Source organism: Entelurus aequoreus, linkage group LG05, assembly GCF_033978785.1.
Source record: "Entelurus aequoreus isolate RoL-2023_Sb linkage group LG05, RoL_Eaeq_v1.1, whole genome shotgun sequence".
Taxonomy (NCBI): domain Eukaryota; kingdom Metazoa; phylum Chordata; class Actinopteri; order Syngnathiformes; family Syngnathidae; genus Entelurus; species Entelurus aequoreus.
In genome coordinates, this window is record NC_084735.1 from 6,654,949 (window position 1) to 6,665,573 (window position 10,625).

The window sequence follows — 10,625 nt, forward strand, 5'->3', positions numbered from 1 at the left end:
GGTGACGCCCATTAGCGCACCTGTTGACTCTTCCACAAGATGTCAATCAAGACTTTGAATGTGAGGAACTTCTTGTTGCTCAAACCCTGCAAGCTATGCACCTTCTGTCGTTCCACCCGTCACACCACCTGTCACACCAACAGTCACGTCACCTGTCGTACCAACAGTCACGTCACCTGTCGTACCAACAGTCACACCACCTGTCGTACCAACAGTCACACCACCTGTCGTACCAACAGTCACACCACCCAACGCGCCACCCGTGGCACCCTCTTTCGTACCACCCGTCTCACCCTCAGTCGTACCACCAGTCACATCACCAGTCACACCACCTGTCACATCACCCATCTCACCCTCTGTAGTACCACCCGTCACACCACCACCACCTGTCGCACCCTGTGTCATACCACCCATTGCGCCACCCGTCACACCACCCATGGCACCCTCCGTCGTACCACCTGTCACACCACCCGTCTCACCCTCTGTAGTATCACACCACCACCACCTGTCGCACCCTGTGTCGTACCAGCCATCATGGCACCCTCTGTCATGCCACCCGTCACACCACCTGTCGTACCACCCGTCACACCACCCGTGGCACCCTCTGTCGTACCACCCGTGGCACCCTTTGTCGTACCACCCGTGGCACCCTCTGTCGTACCACCCATCACACCACCCATCTCACCCTCAGTCGTACCACCCGTGGCACCCTCAGTCGTACCACCCGTGGCACCCTCTGTCGTACCACCCTTGGCACCACCCATTTCACCCTCTGTTATACCACCGGTGGCACCCTCAGTTGTACCACCTGTGGCACCCTCTGTCGTACCACCCGTCACACCACCCATTTCACCCTCTGTCATACCACCCGTCACACCACCCATTTCACCCTCAGTCGTACCACCCGTGGCACCCTCTGTCGTACCACCCGTCACACCACCCATTTCACCCTCAGTCGTACCACCCATTTCACCCTCTGTCGTACCACCCGTCACACCACCCATTTCACCCTCAGTCGTACCACCCGTGGCACCCTCTGTCGTACCACCCATGGCACCCTCTGTCGTACCGCCTGTGGCACCCTCTGTCGTACCACCCGTCACTCCGCCCATTTCACCCTCAGTCGTACCACCTGTGGCACCCACTGTCGTACCACCCATTTCACCCTCTGTCGTACCACCCATTTCACCCTCTGTCGTACCACCCGTGGCACCCTCAGTCGTACCACCCGTGGCACCCTCTGTCATACCACCCGTGGCACCCTCAGTCGTACCACCCGTGGCACCCTCTGTCCTACCACCCGTGGCACCCTCTGTCGTACCACCCATCACTCCACCCATTTCACCCTCTGTCGTACCACCCGTGGCACCCTCAGTCGTACCACTCGTGGCACCCTCTATCGTACCACACCCCTCTCACCACCTGTCGTACCACCCGTGGCACCCTCTGTCGTACCACCCGTGGCACCCTCTGTCGCACCACCCGTGGCACCCTCAGTCATACCACCCGTCTCACCCACCCATTTCACCCTCTGTCCTACCACCCGTGGCACCCTCTGTCGTACCACCCGTCTCACCACCTGTCACACCACCCGTCGTACTTCCTCCTCCTCCATTTAGTGCGAGCATCAGTCCTTTTTTGGCCTTTGATCGTCTGGTGGTGTCTTACTTGTGGGATGTTGAGCAGAAACATTGACTAGTTGTATGTGCCATAGTTAGTTAGTTAGTTAGCTAGTTAGTTAGCTAGTTAGCTAGTTCGTTAGTTAGCTAGTTAGCCAGTTGGAGTTAACTAGTGATGTCTAGCCGGGTGTTGGGGACAACAATCAATACTCGGGACGATGACAAATAAATAACATTTATAGGAACATCTTAGTTTTGCAGAAATGCGCTAACAGTTAGCATGTAGCAAGTTATACGGTGCACGGTAAAAAAAAAAGGGCTTTAATAGTTAGCATCTACCAGTTAGCAAGTTATATGACTCTGCGGTGTGTAGGGGTAGGAATTGGTTTAAAAAAGTTAGCATGCTAACAGTTAGCATAATGTGACGTACCAAGTTGTATGACTCTCAAGGCGTACGGCTGCAAAATTGCCTGAAAAAGTTAGCATGCTAGCTGTTAGCATGTGTCACCTACCAACTTATACGTAATGTGCACGGCTGAAAAATTGGCCGACAAATGTAGCATCCAACAGTTAGCACGTACCAAGTTTTGACTCTGTGGTGTATCGGGGTGAAGTTGGTTTAAACTTTTAGCATGCTAGCAGTTAGCATGTGTCACGCGCTAAGTTGTATGACTCTGAGGTGCACAGCTGCAAAATTGGCTGAAAAAAAAAAACGTAACATGCTAACTGTTAGCATGTGAGTTATACATACAGCTGAAAAATTGGCTTGAAGTTAGCATTTTACAGTTAGCATGTATCACGTACAGTCATATGACAAAATTGGTTAAAAAAAAAAGTTAGCTTGCTAAATTGAGCGTGTTAGCATTTAGCACGCTAGCTGTTAGCATGTGCTATGACTGAGGTGTACAACTGCAAAATCACATCACGTTCCAAGTGATAAGACTGCAATGGTTAAAAACTTTTGCATGCTAACAGTTAGCATTATGCAACGTATCACGTTATAGGACTCTGCGATGTATGGTGGTAAAGTTAGCTAATGAAAAGGTTAGCATGCTACTATTAGCTCGTCAGCATTTAGTGTGCTAGCAGATAGCATTTGTTACGTACCAAGTTCAATGACTCTAAAGTGTTTGTCTGTAAAATTTGTTTTTTTGACAAGTTTGCATGCAAACTGTTAGCATGTGTCACATACCAAGGTATACGTAAGGTGTATGGCTGAAAAATTGGCTTGAAGGGTTAGCATCGGACAGTTAGCATGTGTCACGTACCAAGTTATGTTACTCGGCGGTGTGTGGCGGCAAAATTGGTTAAAAATGTTAGCATGCTAACCTTTAGCGTTATGTAAGTACCAAGTTATACGACTCTTCAGTTTATGGGGGTAAAATTGGCTATAAAAGTTAGCATGCTAACATTAGCATGCGTCATGGACCAAGTTCTTTGACTCTAAGGCAGCTACAGCTGCAAAATTGGCTGGAAAACTTAGCATGCTAACTGTTAGCGTGTGTCACGTACCGAGTTATACGTAAGCTGTTGGCTGAAAAATTGGCTTGAAAAGTTACCTAACGGTTAGCATGTGTCACGTACCAAGTCACATGACTCTGCGGTGTATGGGGTAAAAATTCATAAAACATTTTTTAGCATGCTAACAGTTAGCAATATATCACATACCAAGTTATATGACCCTGCAGTGTATAGGGGCAAAATTGGTCAAAAACTTTAGCATGCTAATTGTTAGCATTATGTGGTAAAATGGGTTAAAAAAGTTTGCACGCTAACATTAGCGTTTAGCATGCTAGCAGTTAGCATGCGTCACGCACCAAGTTATATGATTGAAGTGTATGGCTGAAAAATTGGGCCTACAAAGTTAGCATGCTAACTGTAACGGTTACCATGTGTCAGGTACCAAATGACATGACTTTTAAGGTGTACGGCTGAAAAATTGGTTAAAAAAAATTGGGTGTAGGGCTAAAAAGTTGATTTGAAAAGTTAGCATGTGTCACGTACTGCGGTGTTTGGTGTCAAAATTGGTTAAAAACCTTAACATGCTAAATGTTACCATTGTGTAACGTACTAAATTATATGACTAGGGGGTAAAATTGGCTAAAAAAGTTAGCATAGTAATCTTAGCGTGTTAGCATTTAGCTGTTAGCCTGTGTCACGTACCAAGTCATATGACTCTGCGGTGTATGGCGGCAAAATTGGTTAAATACGTTAGCATGTTTACTGTTAGCATTATGTAATGAACCAAGTTTGACTCTGCGGTGTATGGGGGTGAAAATGGTTCAAAATCTTAGCGTGCTAATTGGTAGCATTATGTAATGTTCCAAGTCATACGACTCTGCGGTGTACGGCTGCAAAATTGGCTAAAAACGTTAGCATGCTTATTGTTAGCATTATGCCATGAACCAAGGCATATGACTCTGCGATGTATGGCGGTAAAAATGTTAGCATCTAACAGTTAGCATGTGTCATGTACCAGGGCATACCACTCTGCGTCGTATGGTGGCAACATTTGTTCAAAAACGTTAGCATGCTAACTATTAGCGTTATGTAACGTACCAGGTTGAATGGCTGCTATGTATGGCGGTAAAATTGGCTAAAAAGTTAGCATGCTAACCGTTAGCGTTATATAATGTACCAAGTTGTATGGTGGTAATATTTGCTAAACGGTTAGCATGGTAACGTTAGCATGTGTTACGTATTATGCTGGTATTTGCTAGTAATATGGTGGTATTTGCTAGTATTACGGTGGTATTCGCTAGTATTATGGGGGTATTTGCTAGTATTATGGGGGTATTTGCTAGTATAATGGTGGTATTTGCTAGTATAATGGTGGTATTTGCTAGTATAACGGTGGTATTTGCTAGTTTTATGGGGGTATTTGCTAGTATTATGGGGGTATTTGCTAGTATTATGGTGGTATTTGCTAGTATAATGGTGGTATTTGCTAGTATAATGGTGGTATTTGCTAGTATTATGGGGGTATTTGCTAGTATTATGGGGGTATTTGCTAGTATAGTGGTGGTATTTGCTAGTATTATGGTGGTATTTGCTAGTATAGTGGTGGTATTTGCTAGTACAATGGTGGTATTTGCTAGTTTTATGGGGGTATTTGCTAGTATTATGGGGGTATTTGCTAGTATAACGGTGGTATTTGCTAGTTTTATGGGGGTATTTGCTAGTATTATGGGGGTATTTGCTAGTATAGTGGTGGTATTTGCTAGTATTATGGGGGTATTTGCTAGTATTATGGGGGTATTTGCTAGTATTATGGGGGTATTTGCTAGTATAATGGTGGTATTTGCTAGTATAATGGTGGTATTTGCTAGTATTATGAGGCTATTTGCTAGTATAATGGGGGTATTTGCTAGTATAATGGTGGTATTTGCTAGTATTATGGGGCTATTTGCTAGTATAATGGGGGTATTTGCTAGTATAATGGTGGTATTTGCTAGTATTATGGGGCTATTTGCTAGTATAATGGTGGTATTTGCTATTATAATGGTGGTATTTGCTAGTATAATGGGGGTATTTGCTAGTATAATGGTGGTATTTGCTAGTATTATGGGGCTATTTGCTAGTATAATGGGGGTATTTGCTAGTATAATGGTGGTATTTGCTAGTATTATGGGGTATTTGCTAGTATTATGGTGGTATTTGCTAGTATAACGGTGGTATTTGCTAGTTTTATGGGGGTATTTGCTAGTATAATGGTGGTATTTGCTAGTATAATGGTGGTATTTGCTAGTATTATGAGGGTGTTTGCTAGTATTATGAGGGTGTTTGCTAGTATTATGAGGGTGTTTGCTAGTATTATTGTTGTCCCCAATACTCTTATGTGAAGCAGACCGTGCAGGCAGGACTTTGCTAATCACGTCATAAGTTGACAATCAGACATTGTGATGATTAGTTTGTGTCACCAATAAGGGCTTCTTTTTTTTTACTGTAATATTTTCCCATTTTAATTTGAAGGGACACTTCCTGTCTGACTTTGGCAATAAAGTTTGATGAAATGGCCTGAAGCAAAAAACCAGAAGGAAGGATGAAGTTTATTCCTTTTATGGACTTCCTGATGAATATTAATGACATTCTGATCATATTCATTGAATAGTCACGAGTGAAGTGCATTACACACATGCTGTATTTTATTATGTTCACTCTAATTTATCACCCAGGAAATAAAACATGTTTTTATTACATCTTGCTACTTTTTATATATTTATATGTATATATTAGTTGTGTTCTATGTTATTCATGTGACATCATCAGTGAGATTGTGACCAAGGAGCAAAGACAAGAAAGGTGGATGTTATTTTATTATTGCTTGCTTCAGTTCAACATGATGACCTTGCTGCCCGCACAGGAACCTGCACACAGGAAGAACACACGTGAAGGTGCGGCACACCTGAGTCATGTGACCTGTGGGCGGGGCATAACCTTCTTTGGGGTCAGACACAGAGTTGACTTCTCCAGAAAAGCCCAAACAATGAGCCTGTTTGTTGAAGTGTTCCAAGTCTGAGTCCTTCACGCCGTCCCCGCTCGCTGGTGGTCAGGAAGACATAGATGGTGGTCAGGAAGACATAGATGGTGGTCAGGAAGACATAGATGGTGGTCAGGGAGACATAGATGGTGGTCAGGGAGACATAGATGGTGGTCAGGAAGACATAGATGGTGGTCAGGAAGACAAAGATGGTGGTCAGGGAGACATAGATGGTGGTCAGGGAGACATAGATGGTGGTCAGGAAGACAAAGATGGTGGTCAGGAAGACAAAGATGGTGGTCAGGGAGACAAAGATGGTGGTCAGGAAGACAAAGATGGTGGTCAGGAAGACAAAGATGGTGGTCAGGGAGACAAAGATGGTGGTCAGGAAGACAAAGATGGTGGTCAGGGAGACATAGATGGTGGTCAGGGAGACAAAGATGGTGGTCAGGGAGACATAGATGGTGGTCAGGGAGACAAAAATGGTGGTCAGGAAGACAAAGATGGTGGTCAGGAAGACAAAGATGGTGGTCAGGGAGACAAAAATGGTGGTCAGGAAGACAAAGATGGTGGTCAGGTAGGCAAAGATGGTGGTCAGGGAGACATAGATGGTGGTCAGGGAGACAAAGATGGTGGTCAGGGAGACAAAGATGGTGGTCAGGTAGACAAAGATGGTGGTCAGGGAGACAAAGATGGTGGTCAGGAAGACAAAGATGGTGGTCAGGAAGACAAAGATGGTGGTCAGGTAGACATAGATGGTGGTCAGGAAGACAAAGATGGTGGTCAGGAAGACAAAGATGGTGGTCAGGGAGACAAAGATGGTGGTCAGGAAGACAAAGATGGTGGTCAGGGAGACATAGATGGTGGTCAGGGAGACAAAGATGGTGGTCAGGGAGACATAGATGGTGGTCAGGGAGACAAAAATGGTGGTCAGGAAGACAAAGATGGTGGTCAGGAAGACAAAGATGGTGGTCAGGGAGACAAAAATGGTGGTCAGGAAGACAAAGATGGTGGTCAGGTAGGCAAAGATGGTGGTCAGGGAGACATAGATGGTGGTCAGGGAGACAAAGATGGTGGTCAGGGAGACAAAGATGGTGGTCAGGTAGACAAAGATGGTGGTCAGGGAGACAAAGATGGTGGTCAGGAAGACAAAGATGGTGGTCAGGAAGACAAAGATGGTGGTCAGGTAGACATAGATGGTGGTCAGGAAGACAAAGATGGTGGTCAGGAAGACAAAGATGGTGGTCAGGGAGACAAAGATGGTGGTCAGGTAGACATAGATGGTGGTCAGGGAGACAAAGATGGTGGTCAGGTAGACATAGATGGTGGTCAGGAAGACAAAGATGGTGGTCAGGGACACAAAGATGGTGGTCAGGAAGACATAGATGGTGGTCAGGAAGACAAAGATGGTGGTCAGGGAGACAAAGATGGTGGTCAGGGAGACAAAGATGGTGGTCAGGGAGACATAGATGGTGGTCAGGGAGACATAGATGGTGGTCAGGGAGACAAAGATGGTGGTCAGGGAGACAAAGATGGTGGTCAGGGAGACAAAGATGGTGGTCAGGAAGACAAAGATGGTGGTCAGGGAGACAAAGATGGTGGTCAGGGAGACATAGATGGTGGTCAGGAAGACATAGATGGTGGTCAGGGAGACATAGATGGTGGTCAGGGAGACAAAGATGGTGGTCAGGAAGACAAAGATGGTGGTCAGGGAGACAAAGATGGTGGTCAGGGAGACATAGATGGTGGTCAGGAAGACATAGATGGTGGTCAGGGAGACATAGATGGTGGTCAGGAAGACATAGATGGTGGTCAGGAAGACAAAGATGGTGACCAAAGAGGTAGACAACAAAACAGACAAGATGGGTGTTCTCACCAAAGAGGTAGACAACAAAAAAGATGGGTGTTCTCACCAAAGAGGTAGAGGGCGTGTACTTTCATCTCGTCATCGGTGTTGTTAGGAACGTAGATGTGGAAAGACTCCAAGAAGGTCTTCATGTCTCGGGCGGTGCTGTTGATGCTTAACACCTGGCAACCTTCACAGGTGGGCAGGAAGTGCATGGTAGACGAGATGCTACCCACTGACAGGAAGAAACACAAGCGTCAACAGGAAGTCAAGGGGCGGGGCTTGGAAGAAGAAGAAAGATGTCTGACTTGTTGCTGAGGCCAAGTTATGATCGATGCTGATGTTCAGTTTGGTTCCGTAACAAGTTTCGTTCCTGCGGCACAACACTTAGATATTAATTCATGTTAAACATATTTGACTTTATATATTTGTTTTTATTTTAGTATACATTAAACATAGAACAGAACCGGTGACAAAGTGCAGCCCTGGCGGAGTCCAACCCTCACTGGAAACGGGTCCGACTTACAATGCGGACCAAGCTCTGGCACTGATCATACAGGGAGCGGACCACCACAATCAGGCGGTCTGATACTCCATACTCTCTGAACACTCCCCACAGGACTTCCCGAGGGTCGAATGCCTTCTCCAAGTCCACAAAACCCATATAGACTGGTTGGGCAAACTCCCATGCACCCTCAAGGACCCTGCCAAGAGTATAAAGCTGGTCCACAGTTCCACGACCAGGACAAAAACCACACGGCTCCTCCTGAATTCGAGGTTGGACTATCTGGCGTAGCCTCCTCTCTAGTACACCTGAATAGACCTTACCGGGAAGGCTGAGGAGTGTGATCCCACAATAGTTGTAACACACACCCCCTTCTTCCCGGTCTGCCAATCCAGAAGCACCGCCCCTGATTTCCACGCAATGCTGCAGAGTCTTGTGAAACCAAGACAGCGCCACAGCATCCAGAGCCTTTAGGAACTCTGGGCAGATCTCATCCACCCCCTTAGCCCTGCCGCCAAGGAGCTTTTTAACCACCTAATTCCCAGAAATAGGAAAGTCCACACCCCAGAGTCCCCAGGCACTACTTCCTCATAGGAAGACGTGTAGGTGGGATTGAGGAGGTCTTCGAAGTATTCCCTCCACCAATCCACTACATTCTAAATCAAGCACACCATCCTCACCATACACAATGCACTGTGCATTGCTTCACACTCCTGATGTGGTTCAGAATCACTTTTAAGATGTCCAGAAGTCGTTTTCAATGGCTTCCCCGAACTCCTACCATGTTTGAGTTTTTGCCTCCACGACCGCTGAAGCCGCACAACGCTTAGCCTGTTGGTAACTGTCCGCTGCCTCCGGAGTCCCACAAGCCAAAAGAACACGATAGGACTCCTTCTTCAGCTTGACGGCATCCCTTATCACTGGTGTCCGCCAGCGGGTTCTGGGATTACCGCCACGACAGGCACCAACCACTTTACAACCACAGCTCTGATTGGCTGCTTCGACAATGGAGGCACGAAACATGGTCCAGTCGGACTCAATCTCCAGTGCCTCCATCGTGACATGGTCAGAGTCCTTCCGGAGGTGGTAACTGAAACTCTCTCTGACGGGAGACTTTGCCAGACGTTCCCAGCAGACACTCCCAATGCGTTTGGGACTGCCAGGTCTGACCGGCATCTCCCCCCCCACCATCAGAGCCAACTCACCACCAGGTGGTGCTCGATAGAAAGCTCTCCCCCTCTCTCCAAACACAGTCAATCGTTGAAGGGACTGCCAGGTCTGACCGGCATCTCCCCCCCACCATCAGAGCCAACTCACCACCAGGTGGTGCTCGATAGAAAGCTCTCCCCCTCTCTCCAAACACAGTCAATCGTTGAACCGCAGCCTAGGGTGTCCTTGTTCCAAGGGATACCCTTATGTTTGGTGTTTGTTATGGACAATCAAAAGTCAAATTACAAAACACCTTTTGGGTTGAAATCCAGGCGACCGTTTCTCCCAATCACGTTAGCGTTAAAGTCCCACAGCAGAACAAGGGAATCACCTGGGGTAGCACTCTCAAGTACTCCCTCTAGTTAATCCAAAAAGGGCGGGTACTCTGAACTGCTGTTTGGTGCATTTGCCCAAACAGCGGTCAGGACTTGGCCACCCGCCCCATCACATCTACTGAGGCGAACTCCATGTACAGGCTCCGAGGCGCGGGGCAACAAGTATTGCCACCCCCGCCTGTCGCCTCTCACTGCTTGCAACACCAGAGTGGAAGAACCAGTCCTCGTCAAGAGGACGAGTTCCAGAGCCCTTACTGTGCGTTGAAATGAGTCCTGACTAGATCCAGCGGGAACTTCTCCACCTCGTGCACCAGCCCGGGTTTTGTCTCCACCAGCGAGGTAACGTTCCAAGTCACAAGAGCTGGCTTCTGCAGCCGAGGATCGGACCGCCAAGGGCCCTGCCGCCTAGCCCCCATTGATCCGACCTCTATGCTTCCTCCCATGAGTGGTGACCTTGTTGGAGGGGGCACCCACCTTGCCCCTTTAGGTAAGATTATATTACATTTTATAGAGTATACATTGGTTTTTGTGCGTGAAGAAGACAAGACTCTTCATCTGGTACCAAAGTCACTAACCATGACTAAAGATTTTGTATGACTCACATCTTCATCTCCTCGTACAGAAACATGTC

General features: G+C 47.0%; 1 protein-coding gene across 1 annotated transcript in view; it reads right to left on the reverse strand.

Annotated features, from left to right (window-relative positions):
* Nucleotides 1-5,918: 5,918 nt before the first annotated feature.
* Nucleotides 5,919-10,625, reverse strand: part of LOC133650089 (uncharacterized) — a 6,151-nt gene continuing 1,444 nt past the window's right edge. Inside the window, exons 2-6 of the mRNA XM_062046906.1 lie at nucleotides 10,597-10,625; nucleotides 8,254-8,318; nucleotides 8,013-8,180; nucleotides 6,057-6,161; nucleotides 5,919-5,986 (exon numbers count right to left, since the gene is read on the reverse strand). The exon at nucleotides 10,597-10,625 is cut by the window's right edge and continues 117 nt beyond it. Coding sequence (XP_061902890.1) covers nucleotides 5,949-5,986; nucleotides 6,057-6,161; nucleotides 8,013-8,180; nucleotides 8,254-8,318; nucleotides 10,597-10,625 — 405 coding nt within the window. The 3' untranslated portion in view covers nucleotides 5,919-5,948. The remainder of the gene's footprint in view (nucleotides 5,987-6,056; nucleotides 6,162-8,012; nucleotides 8,181-8,253; nucleotides 8,319-10,596) is intronic.